The 17,577-nt window shown below is 65.5% G+C and overlaps 2 protein-coding genes across 4 annotated transcripts; one reads left to right on the top strand and one right to left on the bottom strand.

The window, feature by feature from the left end:
* Nucleotides 1–775: 775 nt before the first annotated feature.
* On the bottom strand, nucleotides 776–9,640 carry DEDD (death effector domain containing). 2 transcript variants are annotated; one of them, XM_080634768.1, is made up of 5 exons: nucleotides 9,442–9,640; nucleotides 3,336–3,684; nucleotides 1,855–1,962; nucleotides 1,454–1,600; nucleotides 776–1,366 (listed from the first exon to the last, which is right to left on the bottom strand). In XM_080634768.1, exons 1-5 carry the CDS (start codon nucleotides 9,622–9,624, stop codon nucleotides 990–992), a joined length of 1,164 nt encoding a protein of 387 aa, XP_080490894.1. In that variant the 5' UTR covers nucleotides 9,625–9,640; the 3' UTR covers nucleotides 776–989. The 2 variants fall into 2 exon arrangements, with proteins under 2 accessions (XP_080490894.1, XP_080490895.1); XM_080634769.1 differs by having other exon boundaries at nucleotides 8,548–9,456.
* An 11-nt stretch (nucleotides 9,641–9,651) lies between these two features.
* S100A10 (S100 calcium binding protein A10) lies at nucleotides 9,652–12,847 on the top strand. Of its 2 annotated transcripts, none has more exons than XM_080634771.1 (3): nucleotides 9,652–9,691; nucleotides 11,629–11,767; nucleotides 12,470–12,847. In XM_080634771.1, the coding sequence occupies exons 2-3, from the start codon at nucleotides 11,636–11,638 to the stop codon at nucleotides 12,629–12,631; spliced, it is 294 nt and encodes a 97-aa protein (XP_080490897.1). In that variant the 5' UTR covers nucleotides 9,652–9,691; nucleotides 11,629–11,635; the 3' UTR covers nucleotides 12,632–12,847. The 2 variants fall into 2 exon arrangements, with proteins under 2 accessions (XP_080490897.1, XP_080490898.1); XM_080634772.1 differs by lacking the exon at nucleotides 9,652–9,691 and adding an exon at nucleotides 10,539–10,720.
* Nucleotides 12,848–17,577: the final 4,730 nt, after the last annotated feature.

Here is a 17,577-nt window from a genome sequence, read left to right as displayed (position 1 = left end):
CCGGTTTGGGGGTCCCGGCGCTGCAGAAGGAAGGAGCCGGGTGCTGCAGTAGATGTTTATTTCAAGAACCCCAAAAGCTACACAGGGATGATGATGGTTGAGTGGAGTTTAAAAAATACAGAAGTCACAGAAATTACACCAAGTTGTGCCGGAACTGTCCGTAAGCAGAGGATTGGGGGGGTCCCCACACACACGAGTCCTGGGGGGGGCTGCCCTCCCCGACCCCGAGGGGTCATCACCGCTTGGGGATGGGGAGAAACACCACAAAACTGGGATGGAGCTGGAAACACCCCCCCCCCCCGACCCTGGGAGCCACGGAGGGGGGGGGGTCACGGACCACACACTGCAGCCACCCCCCCCCCCGAGTGCAGGCAGAGCGCAGGCAGGGGCTCAGCTGCCTGCTGCCAGCAACAGGCAGGGCAGGGCGCCCCAACCTGCCCCAGTGTGTCCCTGTTGGCAGCTGGGGGAGCGGTTGGGGGGGGTCCCTCGGCGCTGGTCCTGCCCCCCAGCCCTGCAGGGGAGGGGGACACGAAGGCACATGGTCCGGGGGACGCCGCGGGGACGGTTTTACTCCTGAGAAACCCACCGAGGCGACGGGGAGGAGGATGGGGGGGGATGAAGAGAAACAGGGGGGGATGCGGCTGCCCCCAGAGCCCCCCGCGATGGTGCCACAGGGCCAGAGGGGGACAAAGCCACCCCGGGGCTGAGCCCCCCCGGCCCCAGCACTGAGGTGCCCCAGGCAGGGATTTGCCTTTTTTCCTGTTGTTTTTAATGGATTAAAAAATAAGAGGAGAAAAAAAGAAGTGAAAGAAACCGGGGGGCTGGGGGGTGACAGGAATGGGGTGAGGGGGACACATCAGGGCCTCTCCCCGCAGCTCCAACCCTGCTGATGGAAGGGGGGGCTTCCACCATTGTTTTCCTTCTCTCTCTTAAGGAAAACCTCCCCTCCCCCCCCCCCAGAAGAAGCCCCCCCCAAGGCCGGGGCTGCGTCAAGGAGCCGTCTGCAGCATCAAGTTCCTCAGGAGTTTCTGGCGCCCGACCTCGTAATCCTCCTCGTCCACATTGACCAGCAGTTTGATGGCTTCGTGGCCCACGGCTTGTTTGAGCGAGTCCGTGATGAAGACGCCCTTGAGGGCTTCGAGCAAGGAGCCGTTGATGTAATCGCGCCAGAAGGCGTCGAGGTAGGTGAGCTCTGAGAACTTTATGTCACAGATGATGGAGCCCAGGTCCCGGGACTTGAGGATGGTGTTGGCCTGGTTGAAACGCTCGAACTGGCGCTCCAAAGGGTCCTGCTTGTTGGAGAAGACGTTGCCCTGAAGCGCCGTCTCGTGCTGGCAGTACTCGGCTCGCACCCGCAGGCGGATGTCTGGGGGAGACGGGGAGGGTGGTCAGAGCTCTGAGCCCCCCAAAGCCCCCCCCATTGAGTGCCCCAAAGCCCCACAGAGCTCCTTACCACAGGTCTGCTTCTCCTTGGGGTCCGGCGTCGCCGACTTCCTCCTCTTGCGCTGGCTGCCCAGGAGGGTCCTGCTGCGCCCAGGCCTCTTGGTACAGATCTGGGGTCCCGCCGCGGAGCAGCAGACCACGGGGTGGTGGGGAGGCACTGTGGGGGGGGGGACAGGGTTAGGGACACAGAGACACCCCCCAGGCCCCACTGGGGCACCCTCCAGATCCATGCTGGAGCATCTCCTTTGTCCCCAGCACCCAGCTCCATCCCTCGATCCTGTGAGAGCTCAAAGCGCACCCCAAACCAAGCAGCCCCACGGGGTCCGCTATCACCGAGGGGTGACACAACAACCGGCAAGCCCCGTGGGATGATCCCGATGGATTCGCGTGGGGTGACCCCGCAGCACCCACCTGATTTCTGGGGGTGGCCGAGGCCGTGCTCCACGGTGCTGTGCGCTCGCGGCGTCACGTAGCGGATGGACGTCTCCTCCAGGTATTTATCCACCAGGTCCGGACACACTGGGAAAGAGAAGGAAAAGTGGGATCCCCGTGGGAAGCTGCTCAGGGAATGTGGGGGTTGAACAGAGCCGAGCTGGGGAGCACACGGTGACGCGGGGCTGTCCTGTCCTTGGGTCCCTCCCATCCTGCCGGAGCAGAGCAGCCGAGGCTGGGTCTCACCCCCCCGATGCCTCCCTCTTTGCCTTCACTGGCTGGGTTCCGGATCAATCTGCTCCTTTTCTGAGCCATGAATAAGAATGAGGCAGGAGGAGACATGGAAGGACACGGGAACAGGGAACGCTCGCTACGGACCCATCAATCCCTGCTCCTGAGCTGCAATTGGGGTCACAAACCCCACGGGAGATGTCTTTCCTAATAAAGCCAGTGGAAATCCTGCTTTTGGGCATTCAATGAAACCATTTCCACAGGAATGGCATCTGGGCACTGAGCACTGCTCCTCTGATGGCGTGAACACCAACCTCCGACCACCCCGGGCCCATCTACACCATCAACCTACACCAAAACCCCACAGGGAAGCTCCCATCTCCCACCACAGGGGCACAGCAGCCAGGACCCCCCTCAGGTGGGATTTTGGCACCAAAAAGGTGCTCAGGAAACCCCAAAATAGCGTCGAGAAACCCCCAAACCCTCCAGAACAAGGGCACAGAGAGGCACAGATCAACCCCACGGAGCCAGCACCAGGCTGTTTCCAGGGCCTGCCTCCACTTGCTGCTTTCCAGGGAATGGTGTGAGCAGGAACTGCTGGAACGGCCACAAAGGGCCAATTATCCTGATTTAAAGCAAAGATGCAAAGGCCAGGGGTGAATCCTGCCCGAGCAGCTCCCTCCTCTGGGTGACGGTCTCTGCACTGTACATTGAGGGGTGATGACCCCAAAGACCAAAGGGGTCTTGGGGGCTCTGAACCAGGGGAAAAGGGGCACCAGAAGAGGAGGGTTTGGGGCATCCCGACGGAAAATGGGTGAAGAAACCCCTGGATTTGGACAGAGGGTTCTCAGTCCGGCCTCTGTGTGTGCTGCACATGGCAGTGCTGAGGTACCCACAGCATCTCCCATGGCAGCGGGGTTGGAACCGGATGATCTGAAGGTCCTTTCCCATCCAACCCATTCCATGACCTCACCCCAGGTGGGATTTGGGGCCAAAAGCATCACTTCTCTTCAAACCAGAGACCAGCAGCAGGCACTGGGAGAAGTGGGAGTCACGGAGCTGCTGAGTGCACAGCAGGAACCCCAGTTCCCTGCTGCTAAAGCCCAAAACAACTCTTTACCCACCAAACCCACCCCTGGGTGCTTGATAAACCCCATCATCCCCCTTTTGCCCTCCATTGGGTCCTTCCAACCCTCTATTGGAGCCTGCCTGGTGACGGCGGCACTCACCGGCGCGCCGGCGCTTGAGGGTGACGTAGGGCAGCAGGTCGTGGCGCGTGATGATGCGCAGGAGCTGCAGGACCTGGCGGAAGTTGGTCTCGTCGCAGCGGCCCTGGCGCTCCAGGGCCAGCAGGAAATCCCGCCCGCTGCGGATCATGCCCCGCTCGTAGTCGTCGATGACGTCCACGAAGAGGAAGGAGAGCACGCGCACGTCGCGGTGCGTCAGGTGCGTGCCCACGATGTCGAACATGCGGTGCAGGCTGTAGAGCCCGTGCTCCCGGTCCCCGCGCTCCTCCGGCCACGCTTGCGCTCGGCTCCGCTTGAAGGCGGCCATCGTCTGCCAGCAGCGCCTCAAACCCTGCGAGGAAACAGACACAGGATTGAAGCCAATCGCCGTGGATGCTCCCTCTGCATCCCGCCACTGCAGCTCCTTCCCCATGGATGCTCCCTCTGCATCCCGCCACTGCAGCTCCTTCCCCATGGATGCTCCCTCTGCATCCCGCCACTGCAGCTCCTTCCCCATGGATGCTCCCTCTGCATCCCGCCACCGCAGCTCCTTCCCCATGGATGCTCCCTCTGCATCCCGCCACTGCAGCTCCTTCCCCATGGATGCTCCCTCTGCATCCCGCCACTGCAGCTCCTTCCCCATGGATGCTCCTTCTGCATCCCGCCAGTGCAGCTCCTTCCCCATGGATGCTCCCTCTGCATCCCGCCAGTGCAGCTCCTTCCCCATGGATGCTCCCTCTGCATCCCGCCACTGCAGCTCCTTCCCCATGGATGCTCCCTCTGCATCCCGCCACTGCAGCTCCTTCCCCATGGATGCTCCTTCTGCATCCCGCCACTGCAGCTCCTTCCCCATGGATGCTCCTTCTGCATCCCGCCAGTGCAGCTCCTTCCCCATGGATGCTCCCTCTGCATCCCGCCACTGCAGCTCCTTCCCCATGGATGCTCCCTCTGCATCCCGCCACTGCAGCTCCTTCCCCATGGATGCTCCCTCTGCATCCCGCCACCGCAGCTCCTTCCCCATGGATGCTCCCTCTGCATCCCGCCACTGCAGCTCCTTCCCCATGGATGCTCCCTCTGCATCCCGCCACTGCAGCTCCTTCCCCATGGATGCTCCCTCTGCATCCCGCCACTGCAGCTCCTTCCCCATGGATGCTCCCTCTGCATCCCGCCACTGCAGCTCCTTCCCCATGGATGCTCCCTCTGCATCCCGCCACTGCAGCTCCTTCCCCATGGATGCTCCTTCTGCATCCCGCCACTGCAGCTCCTTCCCCATGGATGCTCCCTCTGCATCCCGCCACTGCAGCTCCTTCCCCATGGATGCTCCCTCTGCATCCCGCCACCGCAGCTCCTTCCCCATGGATGCTCCCTCTGCATCCCGCCACTGCAGCTCCTTCCCCATGGATGCTCCCTCTGCATCCCGCCACTGCAGCTCCTTCCCCATGGATGCTCCTTCTGCATCCCGCCAGTGCAGCTCCTTCCCCATGGATGCTCCCTCTGCATCCCGCCAGTGCAGCTCCTTCCCCATGGATGCTCCCTCTGCATCCCGCCACTGCAGCTCCTTCCCCATGGATGCTCCCTCTGCATCCCGCCACTGCAGCTCCTTCCCCATGGATGCTCCTTCTGCATCCCGCCACTGCAGCTCCTTCCCCATGGATGCTCCTTCTGCATCCCGCCAGTGCAGCTCCTTCCCCATGGATGCTCCCTCTGCATCCCGCCACTGCAGCTCCTTCCCCATGGATGCTCCCTCTGCATCCCGCCACTGCAGCTCCTTCCCCATGGATGCTCCCTCTGCATCCCGCCACCGCAGCTCCTTCCCCATGGATGCTCCCTCTGCATCCCGCCACTGCAGCTCCTTCCCCATGGATGCTCCCTCTGCATCCCGCCAGTGCAGCTCCTTCCCCATGGATGCTCCCTCTGCATCCCGCCACTGCAGCTCCTTCCCCATGGATGCTCCCTCTGCATCCCGCCACTGCAGCTCCTTCCCCATGGATGCTCCCTCTGCATCCCGCCACTGCAGCTCCTTCCCCATGGATGCTCCTTCTGCATCCCGCCACTGCAGCTCCTTCCCCATGGATGCTCCCTCTGCATCCCGCCACCGCAGCTCCTTCCCCATGGATGCTCCTTCTGCATCCCGCCACTGCAGCTCCTTCCCCATGGATGCTCCCTCTGCATCCCGCCACTGCAGCTCCTTCCCCATGGATGCTCCCTCTGCATCCCGCCACTGCAGCTCCTTCCCCATGGATGCTCCTTCTGCATCCCGCCACTGCAGCTCAGCCTCTCTGCCACTGGAGCATCCACACTGAAGGGCTGGGACCAGCCAGGCTCTGCCAGCACCAACTCTGCCACGTTACCATGAACCAACCCCCCCAGCTCCAGGCTCTAGGGCAGGACCTGTGTCCCTGTTGGAACCCGATGGCCCCCACGGGCACTGCCCGTACCAAAACATCACGGGAGGAGGAAATGGGGCGCTCGGCAGGTCCGGGCCTGTTGGGCTTCAAAGCAGAGCGAGGAGCAGCGGCCTCGTCAGACCGGCTGCTCCCGGGAGCTGCTCCCGGCTCTGCCACCACCCAGCACCGGCAGTCACCCCCGCGCCTGGGGACGGCACCGCAACGCACTCAGGGAAGCGGTTTCCTTGTGGGATGTGGCAGCAGAGCCTGATCCTGCGCTGGTGCTTTCCAGCCAGGGTCCGGCACTGGGAGCTCCCTCCTGGCTCACCCGGCGCCGGAGCCGCTTCCCCTGGTTACTGTTCCCAAAGCAGAGAGGCGGCGGCGGCGTAAACACGGGATACCAACAGGAATCTCCCAGCTATTCCCGGCACAGCCGGTGACTCACGCGCTGGGAGGCACCGGAGGGCTCCCGAGCGCTTTCAATTCCTGTTGGAAGATGCAAATAGCTCCAGTGGAAGATGCGTGGAGCTGCTCGGAGCACATCTCTCCGGTCTCATAAACCTTGGGAAGGCTGAGTTATGGAGAGGCCTTTCCAAGGAGTCACAGCAGCAGCACATGGAATCATGGAACCAACCCGGCTGGAAAAGACCTTTAAGCTCATCCTGTGCAGCCGTTCTGCAGCACTGGCAAGGCCACCACGAACCCATGGCACTGAGGGCCTCATCTATGCCGTTTGGGAACGCTTCCAGGGATTCCAGCACTTCCCCGGACAGCCTGTCCCAAGGCCCAACCTTTAGGGGAACAAAAGGCACAGGCACTCAGCCAAACAACCCTTGTTGGGAGCAGCATTAACCTGAGAGCACCCACGCCAGCACGGTCCCATCCAGACCAGTTTGGTGCCGTGGCACCGGTGCTGCCCGGTCACTGCTGCAGCCCCAAGCGTGTTGATACCACAACAGGAGCCTGACCTCTGTCCCCAAGGGAGGCACCCGGAGCCGCTCCTGGGACCTTTCACAGCGGCACCAGGGCAGAGGCTCCCTTGGGATGGTTTGGTCCCAACCACGCTGAGTTTTCCTTCCAGGCACCAGCGGATTCCAGCGGGATGGAAGATAGAGGAGGCCACGAGGATGATCAGGGGCTGGAGCACCTCCTGTATGGAGCCAGGCTGAGAAAGTTGGGGCTGTTCAGCCTGGAGAAGAGAAGCTGCGTGGAGACCTCAGAGCAGGTTCCAGTATCTGAAGGGGGCTACAGGGATGCTGGGGATGGACTCTTCATTAGGGACTGTAGTGACAGGACAAGGGGTAACGGGTTCAAACTGAAACAGGGGAAGTTTAGATTGGATCTAAGGAAGAAATTCTTTACTGAGAGGGTGCTGAGGCACTGGAATGGGTTGCCCAGGGAGGTTGTGAATGCTCCATCCTTGGCAGTGTTCAAGGCCAGGTTGGACAGAGCCTTGGGTGCCATGGTTTAGTGTGAGGTGTCCCTGCCCATGGCAGGGGGGTTGGAACTGGATGATCTTAAGGTCCTTTCCAACCCAACCCATTCTATGGGAAGGAAGAGATCCCAGCTTGCCCTCACCTCCGGCTCCCCTCCTGCCTTAACCCCGCAGCACCGGGTGCTGCAGCGCTGATACCCTGCGAAAAGCCTTCAGTCCTCCTGATTGCCTGGAGGGGCAGCCGGAGCCGGCCCTGCCCGCCCGGTGGGGGGGGGACAGGAGGCGCAGACACCCGGCACCAGCCTCCCTCAGCCTCCAGGGTCATTCCAGCCATGGAAGGTGAACAGGAAAAACAAGCTCCGGGTGCTGTGCACTTCACCAAAGCCGGCGCCGGGCTCCTCCTGATGCCTGGGGGGGGTTTCTGGGGTGTCCATCCCAGAGCCCCGCTCCTCACAGCACATCCCTGCCTGCGCAAGCCCCAAACCCCGAGGTGACGGTTCCAGAGCCACAGAGAGGGATTCAAGGGGGTTGGGTGAGGAGAAGCTCCCCATGAGCCACTAGAACCCCCCCGGGTGCTGGTAGCACCCCCAGGGCAGGAGCAGGGGCATGGGGGGGATCCTGCCCCTCTGCTGCGCTCTGTGAGCCCCCCCCTGCATCCTGCATCCAGAGGGACACGGAGCTGCTGCGAGGGCTGGAGCAGCTCTGCCATGGGGCCGGGCTGAGAGAGCTGGGCTGGGGCAGCCTGGGCAAGAGAAGGCTCCTGAAGGGGAGAGCTCAGAGCAACTCCAGGGAAACTGGAGGGGGGCTCTGGGCGAGGGATGGAGGGGCAGGCCAAGGGGAATGGCTTGAGAAGGAGGAGGAGGAGGAGGAGGAAGCACTCGGCCACGCTGCGTCACCACACACAGTGCCTGTAACCCCATGAGAACAAGCCAGACGCAGAAGCAGCTCTGCTGGGCACCAGTTTGGGGTAAGATTGGGGAGATTTGGTGCATGCAGGAGGCTGAACTTCGCTCCATCACCTCATCTAACTCCTGCCAGCAACAGCCTCCATTCCCAACACCACCAGCACCAAGGAACAGCCCCCCCCGGGTACCAGGGCACCAAGAGCCGAATCCTGAACAACATTCCAGAGCTCTGGAGCTGCTCTCCCGGAGCCTCCCCCACACGCGACACTTGGGCTACGGACACAGCTTCACCCATCAGGAAAAGGAGCCCGGGTCGGGATCCACCTCCAGCCACGCTTCCCAAACATTCCCAGCCAGGACTATTGGAGCCATCAACCCCCATGAGGCCCCGATATCCATCCGGGAAGGGCTCCATCCTGACGGGCACGAGGCTCCTTCCAGAAGGAGGGATGGGTGACATTAAGCACAACACACGGAGGAGCACCCACCTTAGAGCTCTGATATCCCGGATTCCCACAGCAGCCGTGCCGGAGCCTTCGATCCCCTTTGCTCCTTGACTTCTTCCACCCGGTGCAGGTTCCTGGTGGCTCTTGCCGCACCGGAGCCAAACTTCCGGGGCCGGAATCGGTGTTGATTTGCCAGAAGCCACCCAATTATTTGGTTTTTCCCCCCCAAAACAAGCTTGGTTTCCTATCCCCTCACTCAATAACCGATGGGCTCGGGGAGGACGAGGGAAGTTCCAGCGCTCGCCCGGCGCTCTCTACCTCATTTCGCGTTCAACGACCCCGCTGCTGAGGAGCCGCCTCCCTGCTCCCTTCCTCCCGAGCTGCTCCCTCAGCACGGCCGCTGCTCCCGCGCGGCTCGGGGGAAGCGAGAACCTCACCGAGGAGCCAAGCGCAGGCCTCGGACCCGGGTTATCCCCACACACCCCGGCCCATACCGGCCCCTCAGCGCTCACCAACAACCGGGGGGGGGCCTGGCTCTCCCCCCCGGGGAGCCGGGCCTGGGGCCTCCTGCCCGGACACCGCAGAAAAACGCCCTCTGCTCCCGTACAAGTCAAGTTAAAGCTCCCGGAGCTGAACCCCGAAGCGGGGCTGCGGGAAGGGGCGATGCTCGCCCCGACCCCTCCCGGTTACCGGCTCCGGCCCCCCGCAGCCGGGGGGCACCAGCTCTACGAAGCCTCCCGGCCCAAAGCGCGGCCGCGGCCCCGTTCTCCGCCGCAAGACCCCGGTTCGGCGGCGCGGAGTTTCCGTGGGCTCTGCTGCGCGGCCCCGCTACGCCGCCATCCCCCGGCGCCCGAGGCCTCTCTGCGCTGCCCCTGCTCGGTACCGGGTGGCGCTGAGGTGTGGGGGGAACCGCGTGCTCCCGGGCTCGTCCCTCACCCGCAGGCACAGCCTCTCACGCTGCCCGCGCCATGCCGCGGCCCGGCCCCGCTGCGCCGCCCCGTCACGGCCGGCCCAGGCTCGGCGCCGCCATGTTGGCTCCGTCCGCTCCGCTCCCCGCTCGCAAGCGGCCGCGGCGGCTCCGGCGTGACGTAATATCCGCCCCCCGGGCCCCGCCCACATACGGGTCACACTCACCTCGACGCCTTCACTGCCGTTGGGAAAGCTGCGGAGCGCGGCGCCCTCTTAAGTAAGGGCAGGCGCGCGGCTACATCCGGGTCACAGCCGCGGCTTCAGCGTCCTTCGGGAGCGCGGCGGGCGGCCGCCATGTTGGGTGAGGGCAAGCGGGCACCGCCGCCACGCCCTGAGGACACGTCGGGCCGCGGCCGCCATGTTGGGAGCGGGCAGGCGGCTCCGCGCCACCGCCGCCATCTTGTTTAAGGGCAGAGGGCCTCGACGGGGCGGGGGGCTCCGGGGTCCCCGGGGATGCGGGGGGGGGGCTTTGGGGCTGGGAGGGGTCGTGGCGTTATGGGGGGGGGGGCTCCTGGGGTGGGTTTTGGGGGGGATATGAGGGGAATATGGAGGGGAAGGGAGGAACCGGGGGGGTCCCCCGCCAAGGAGCGGCACCGGGGCCGCCCTCGCCCTTCTCCCGCTCTCCGACAGATGGTGCCGGGCCCGCACCCATGGGTGCTCTCAGGGCCTCGCCCTCAACCTTTGCACCCTTTGGGGTGCACCTCGGGAACCCTCTCTCTGTGTGTGTGGAGGGGGGGGGTCCCGTCTGTGTGTGTGTGTGTGTGTGAGACCCCCCCCCCCGCATCGGGGGGTGCTGCGAGGTGGGGGGGGGGGGGCGGCACGCGGGGGGTGCTGCCGAGGGATTAATCAATTAGCCGTAATTAGCCTGGCACGCGCCGGGTGCCGCCCCCTCCCACCCCCCCCCGAGGGGAGAATGGGGATGAAATGGTGGGGGGGGGGGGGGAACACAACAGGGGGACCCCGGTGGATGGGGGGGGTGTCCTGGGGGGGGGGTTAACGGGGATCCCGGTGGATGGGGGGGGGATAACGGGGATCCCGGTGGATGGGGAGGGGGTTAACGGGGATCCCGGGGGGGGGCGGGTAACGGGGACGGCGGTGGCTCGGGGGGGCCGCCGAAGGGGTTAATGCGGGCCGTGGGTGAGTCAGCGGGGCCGGCCCGGACCCCCCCGGCCCGCCCCTGCCGTGCCTATCCCGGGCGGCGCCGCGCCCCGCCACTGCCCGCTGCGCTCCCGCCGCCGCCACCGCCGTGAGTACCGGAACCGCCGGGCCCCCCCCCCACCGCGGCCTCATCCTTTGGGGGACCCCATCCCCGCACCCCGCTGAGGGGGGGGCTCATCCCGAGCCCTTCATTGAGCCCCCCCCCAAAGGGGGGGACCCCTCAATCGTGCCCCTCCCGTTCGAGGAGACCCCCCCATAACGGGGAACCCAATCCCGCCCCCCTGGGAGCCCCCCCAGGAGGTTTGGGGGTCCCCGCACCCCGGGGGGCTCCCGTATCCCTTTGGGGCTGGGGGGGGTCCTGGTGTTTGGGGGGGCCCAGCCCCTCAACCCCCCCTTAAACCCCCCCATAGGTTTCGGAGGTGAAGCCAGTTCCTGTTTCGGTGCCGGGCGCGGCAATGGGGGCCCCCCCCATAGACCTCCCCAGACCCCTTCCCGCAGCTCCTGGGGGGCACATAGAGGGTTAGGGGGGGGTCCCCTTATTTTGTTGTCCCCCAATGCCTCTGCCAGGCACAGTGATGGGGGGGCACCCCTTTTTTTGGGGGGGGGGCACCCTTTGGATGGGGTTATTCCTTGGGGGTGGGGGGGGGCACATTTTGGAGGTGGCATCGCCCATTGTGGGGGGGGGATTCTCCCCCCATGACCCCTCCTATAAGAGGAAACGGAGGCAGGGTGTGCCCGGGGCTTTGCGCAATGGGGTTCCCCAGGGCGCCCCATAGCCGGGGGGGGGGGGGGAACACACGGGACACACCCTCAGGACACGCGAGGCTCTGTGCGCATCCCGGCCCCCCCCCGCGGCCGGAGCTGAGTCATTCCCAGCGGCTGGAAAACGGCTCACACGTGTGATGAGCGGTGCCAGCCTCGGGGGGGGGACGGGGATAGAGGGGGGATGTGGGACCCCCGGTTGAGCTCTGTGTGTTCCCCCCCCCCCCCCCGCAGCCCCACCATGCCGTCGCAGATGGAGCACGCCATGGAGACCCTCATGTTCACCTTCCATAAGTACGCAGGGGACAAGAACCACCTCGGCAAGGAGGACTTGAGGGCGCTCATGGAGAAGGAGTTCCCCGGCTTCCTGGAGGTAAGGGGGAGGGGGTTCAGGATCGGGCCCCATAGCACCCTATAGCACCCTGGGAGGGATCCCTATAGCACCCCAAAACACCCTGAAATTAGACCACATAAACCCAGGTTGGACCCTAGAGCACCCTTGGATCAGACCCCGTAGCACCCGGGGGGGTCCTCTTTACTGCATCAGGCTTGGACCCTAGAGTACCCCAAATTCGACCCCATACACCCCTGAATTGGACCCTATAGCATCCTTGGATCAGATCCCATAGCACCCCATGGGGGTCCCCTTTATTGCATCAGGCTTGGACCCTATAGCAACCCAATTCGACCCCATACACCCCTGAATTGGACCCCATAGCACCTGTAGGGGTCCCCTTTACTGCATCAGGCTTGGACCCTAGAGCACCCCAAATTCGACCCCATACACCCTTGAATTGGACCCTATAGCACCCTTGGATCAGACCCCATAGCACCCGGGGGGGTCCCCATTACTGCATCAGGCTTGGACCCTAGAGCACCCCAAATTCGACCCCATACACCCCTGAATTGGACCCTATGGCACCCTGGAGTGGGATGCTACACCCTGCATCCTATAGCACTGCAGAACTGGAACCCATAGCACCGTGGGTGGGACGCCCATAACGTGCTGCCTCCCATGGGGCACCCTTTAGGCAGGCACTGACCCCCCCTTTTCCATCATTGCCCCCCACCTCAGAACCAGCGGGACCCGATGGCGCTGGATAAGATCATGAAGGACCTGGACCAGTGCCGGGATGGCAAAGTTGGCTTCCAGGGCTTTTTCTCCCTGGTGGCCGGGCTCACCATCGCCTGCAACGACTACTTCGTGCTGCACATGAAGCAGAAGGGCCGGAAGTGAGGGCGGCACCCATGGGTGCTGCTGCCCCCTCCCAACACCCATCGGTTCTGCCCCCCCCCTCCCCGAACACCCATGGGTTCTACCCAAACCCCCCCAGGTGCTGCCTCGCCACCCATGGGTTCTATCCAAACACCCCATGGGTGCTGCCCCCCAACCCATGGGTGCTGCCCTGCCACCCCCCCGCTGCCCCCCACCCCAATAAAGCTGTTTTGTACTACCCTGGAGCTGCTGCGGCCCCTGGGGTCCCCCCGGGTCCCTGTCGCCCCCCAAATGGGGCCCCCCCTGTGTCCCCATCACCCCGAGGTCCATGTCCCCCTCTGGGGTCTAACGGGGGGGGGGGGGGAGGGTGTGACGTCACCGTCGGGCCGCTGCCGATGTGTGTAATCACCAGCGCTCGGGAGTGACGTCACAAGTGACGTCACGTCGTTGGGACCCCCTCGCCCCGGTGTCCCTGTTGCGGACCCCCCGGGCGGGGCCGGAGGCGGGGCCTAGGGGGGGGTGGGCGGGGTTATGGGGAGGTGGGCGGGGCCATGAGTACAGTGGGCGGGGCCAAAAGGGCTGTGGGACACGGGGGGACCGGACACCGGGGGACACGGACACGGGGGGCGAGGGGCGCCCATGGGGACACGGGGACAGCACGGGCGTGCGGGGACAGACGTGGGCACACGGGGAGGACACGGGGCCGGGTCGGAGGCCGTGGGGACCCGGGGGTGCGGGATCCCAGGGGGCACCCAAAGGCGGCTGCACCGGATACCTCGGGGTCCCGCGGCCACACCCCATGGCCGGGCACAGAGGGGCGCTGGGGGGGGGGACGGGACACCCTGATGGTGTCACTGCCCCCCCCCCCCCAATCCCCCCCCTCGGGCTCTCCGCCCCCCTCGTGCCTCAGTTTCCCCCCCCCCCCGTGGAAAGTCGGAAACTTCCAGCGCGCGGGGCCGGGAGGGGGCGCGGGGGGGGGCAGGATGCGGGGGGGGGGCAGGATGCGGGGGGGGCCCCCGCGCCCTTATAGCGCTGCCCCGCGCGCCGCCGGCACCGGCACCACCATGCGAGGTAGGGCCCGGCACGGGCTGCGCACACGCGTGTGCGGGGGGGGGGGGGAGGGCTGGACACGCGTGTGTGCGTGCGGGAGCGTGCTGGACACGCGTGTGCGAGCAGTGGAAGCTTGTGAGCTCAGGCATGCGGGAGCGCGCAGGAGCGTGTGCACGCGTGTGCAAGCGTGTGCGAGCAGGCAGAGTGCGTGTGCAAGGGGGGGCATGGGAACACACAGGCAGGCGTGCGTGTGCGTGCACATGTGTAGACACACACGTGTGCAGACACGCGTGTGAGGGTGCACATGTGTGTGTGGGAGCACCGGGAGCTGTCAGGGCATAGAGGCTGCATGTGTCAGGCTGGTGCAGCATCACGCATGTTTTATAGGCATCACACACGTGTTAGCACATGACCGCACGTGTTCTGGTGTGTGCAGGCGTGTTTGGGGGCACATGTGCGGGGAAGGCTGTGTCAACGGCATCTGCACACACTCCGCGGTCTGTGCATCCATGTTACAGCGTGTTGCTACATGCACACACGTGTTACAGCATGTTGCTGCGTGTACATGTGTGCTGCGGCATGTGGCAGGGTCATACATGCGTGTGGGTGTTGTACACGGCTCTGAGTGTCCATGTATGGAGCACGTTACAGCGTGCAGGCATGGGTTGCGGGGTGTACACGTGTTGCAGGGTGAACACGCGTGTTGCAGGGCATGCACGCATGTTATTGCATGTCCCCGTGTTGCACCACAGCTGCAGCTGCACGGGGCCGAGGCGGGTGCCGGGTGCCCCCCCAGCACCCATGGGTGCCCCCACACAGCTGCAGATCAGGCGCTCGCCCTTAGATGTGGTAGGGGCTGGTGCAGGTGACACAGATGGGGACATCACGGTGACAAGGATGGGGACACAGATGGGGACACGCAGGTGCCCCCCCCCTTGCTGCTGGGGAAACTGAGGCAGGGGCACCCGCACCCTGGGGTGCTGGGTCAGGGTGTCCCCTCCATTCCTGTCCATGGCATGGCGTGTTGGCCTGTACCGTGACGTGTCTGCCTGTGTCATGGCGTGTTGGCCTGTGCCGTGATGTCGTTACCCGTGTCGTGGCATGTTGGCCTGTACCATGACGTGTCTGCCCGCGTCGTGGTGTGTTTTGCCGTGACGCTGCATCGGGTCATCCGCCCTGGGGAGGATGGCTGCCGATGGGTGCTAATGGGTGCTCATGGGGCTGATGGGTGCTTGGTGGGATCCACGGGGCAGTGGGTGCCTCTGGGGCTGTGGTCCCCTGTGGATGATGGGTGCTGGTGGATGCTGGTGAGGATGATGGGTGCTCATGGATGCCCCTGGAGCTGGTGGGTGTTGGGGGGTTCTGATGGGGATTGTTGGGTGCTAATGGGGCTTTGGGTGCTGCCGGGTGCTAATGGCAATGATGGGTACTGATGGGTGCTGGTGGATCTGATGGATACTGTTGGGTGCTCGTGGGGCTATTGGTGGGCACTGTTGGGTGCCGGTAAGGCCATTGGGGTGCTGGTGGATGTTGGTGGGTCTGACAGTCACTGCTGGGTTATGATGGGGCCGTTGGGTGCTGGTGAGCACCGCTGGCTGCTGTTGGATGCCGTTAGGTGCTGGTGAGCACCGTTGGGTGCTTTTGGATGCCGTTGGGTGCTGAGGGGCACCGCTGGGTGCTGGTGGTTGCCGAGGGGCGCCGTTGGGTGCCCGCGGTGCCGGCGCTGCCGTGGGAGCGTCGGGCGCCGTCGGGCGAGACCTCGGCGACCTCTGGCCGCGGTTCCCGGCAGGAGCCGCACCGAAAGGGCGCTTCCCGGCAGCGCCGGCGCGGGGCTGAGTCAACGCGGAGCATCCCGGGCTCCCGGTGCCGGATGCGGCCCCGGCGGGAGAACGCGGCCCCGCTCCTCGGCCTCGGGAGGAAGAGGAGCGAGAGCGGGTGCGGGTGCGCGCGGGCACGCCAAGGGGCAGGAGGGGGCTCAGGCTCGTCCCTGCCCGGGCAGGAGCGCGCGGGGTCGGTGCGCGCACGGGTGCGTGCGGGGCAGAGCGCGGCGCCGGCGGCAGCGGGGGACGGGACCTGCAGCGTCCCCAGCGCCAGGGTCCCGCGGCTCCGGTGTCCCCGTCCCCGCCGCCCCCATTCCCGGTGCCTCCCTCCCGCGGTCCCTGTCCCCGGGGCCGGGGCCGTGCCGGGGCTGCGCCTTCCTGCGAGGTGGGGCCGTGCCCCAGTTGCGGCTTCCCCGGCGCTCGCTGCCGCTGCGGTTTCGCAGCCCCCGGCGTCCGGTTCGGCCGAACCTGCGCGGGGGCACCGGGGGGCACCGGGGGGTCCCGGGGGCACCGCGGCCCCGAGGCCCCAGGCACGCTCCTGGGATGAGCCCATCGGTGACGAGCGGGGCCTCGGGTACCAACGGGGTCCTGGTGCGAACGTGGGTGGCAGATGTGGCCCCACAGGGGACACGTGAGCCCATGGGGTGACGTGGATCTGTCACCCCCATAGGTGACACATGAGCCCGTGTGTGCCATACGGGACACATGGCTCCAGGGGGGACGTGTGAGCCCAAGGAGGACACGGGTGGCACACACGGTGCCCAGGAGGAGCCTGTGGGTGCTAGGGGGGGGTCTCTGGGTGCCATGGGGTGTCTATGGGTGCTCACAGCGCCCCTCCCGCCCGCAGCCCACATCGAGGTGATTCCCTGCAAGATCTGTGGGGACAAATCCTCGGGGATCCACTACGGCGTCATCACCTGTGAGGGCTGCAAGGTGGGACGGGGTGCTATGGGGTGCTATGGGGTGCTATGGGGTGCTGTGGGGTGCTGTGCGGTGCCGTATGGTGACCCCCGGCGCAGGGCTTCTTCCGGCGCAGCCAGCAGAGCAGCCTGAGCTACGCCTGCAGCCGGCAGCAGAACTGCCCCATTGACCGCGCCAGCCGCAACCGGTGCCAGCACTGCCGCCTGCAGAAGTGCCTGCGCCTCGGCATGTCCCGCGATGGTGGGTGCCAGTGGGGCCCCCTCGGGTGTCCCCATCCCTGGGTCCATGTCCCCATCCCCAGATCCATGTCTCCATCCCTGCTGCATGTCCCCATCCCCAGATCCATGTCTCCATCCCTGCTGCATGTCTCTATTCCCAGGTCCCCATCCCGGTTGCATGTCCCTATCCCAGCTCCATGTCCCCATCCCAGGGTCCATGTCCCCATCCCAGGGTCCATGTCCCCATCCCTGCTGCATGTCTCTATTCCTGGCTCCATGTCCCCATCCCGGCTCCATGTCCCCCTCCCTGCTGCACGTCCCCCAGCATCGCTCCCACCCGGTTGTGCCGCGGTGTCCCTGGGAGGAAGCCGAGTGCCGCGGCTGCACCGGAGGAAGCCGTGGCAGCACCGCCTGTGACCCACGCGTGTGGCCGGGAAGCTCCGGTGCCGCGGCGCAGTGCAGGTCACGGGGAGCCGCCGGTCACGCACACGCGTGTGTCACGCATGTGCCACGCGTGTCCCAACGCCGCTGCCCCCCACTGCAGCCGTCAAGTTCGGCCGCATGTCCAAGACGCAGCGGGACCGGCTGCAGGCCGAGGTGCAGCAGCAGCTCCAGCAGCGGCAGCGGGCGGCCGAGGGGGCACTGGGGGGGCTGCCGGGGCACCGGGGCCTCGCGCTCACCCCCACCGGCACCCGCCACGGCGGTGAGGACGGCAGAGCCGGTGCCACGGCACCGGTAGAGCCAGGACAGATGGAGGGGAGCAAACGGGGCCTGGATGGGGATGGGGCCAGACACAGGGATGGGGACAACTTCTACCCTCACCCTGATGTCGGCACCATCCTGGAATCACCCACATCCGCCAGCGTGGAGATCGGTGAGTTCCTGGGTGCCCTGTGCCTGTGGGGATGCATCTGTCACCCATGGGTGCTCGGTGGTGGTGGGACCCGGCTCCATCACC

This window comes from Psittacula echo, assembly GCF_963264785.1.
Source record: "Psittacula echo genome assembly, chromosome: 26".
Taxonomy (NCBI): domain Eukaryota; kingdom Metazoa; phylum Chordata; class Aves; order Psittaciformes; family Psittacidae; genus Psittacula; species Psittacula echo.
Note: the sequence above shows the minus strand (reverse complement) of the source record. Positions and strands in the feature narration are given on the sequence as shown.

Bases quoted from the DNA above. Each gene is read 5' to 3' on its own strand.
- DEDD (XM_080634768.1), bottom strand. From the start codon at position 9,624: ATGTGGGCGGGGCCCGGGGGGCGGATATTACGTCACGCCGGAGCCGCC. The intron at 1,963-3,335 runs GTGAGTGCCGCC...TCTCTTTCCCAG, and splicing joins CCTCAAGCGCCGGCGCGCCG to TGTGTCCGGACCTGGTGGAT. The intron at 1,367-1,453 runs GTAAGGAGCTCT...CGTCTCCCCCAG, and splicing joins CAAGGAGAAGCAGACCTGTG to ACATCCGCCTGCGGGTGCGA.
- S100A10 (XM_080634772.1), top strand. From the start codon at position 10,599: ATGCGGGCCGTGGGTGAGTCAGCGGGGCCGGCCCGGACCCCCCCGGCC. The intron at 10,721-11,628 runs GTGAGTACCGGA...CCCCCCCCGCAG, and splicing joins CTCCCGCCGCCGCCACCGCC to CCCCACCATGCCGTCGCAGA. The intron at 11,768-12,469 runs GTAAGGGGGAGG...CCCCCACCTCAG, and splicing joins AGTTCCCCGGCTTCCTGGAG to AACCAGCGGGACCCGATGGC.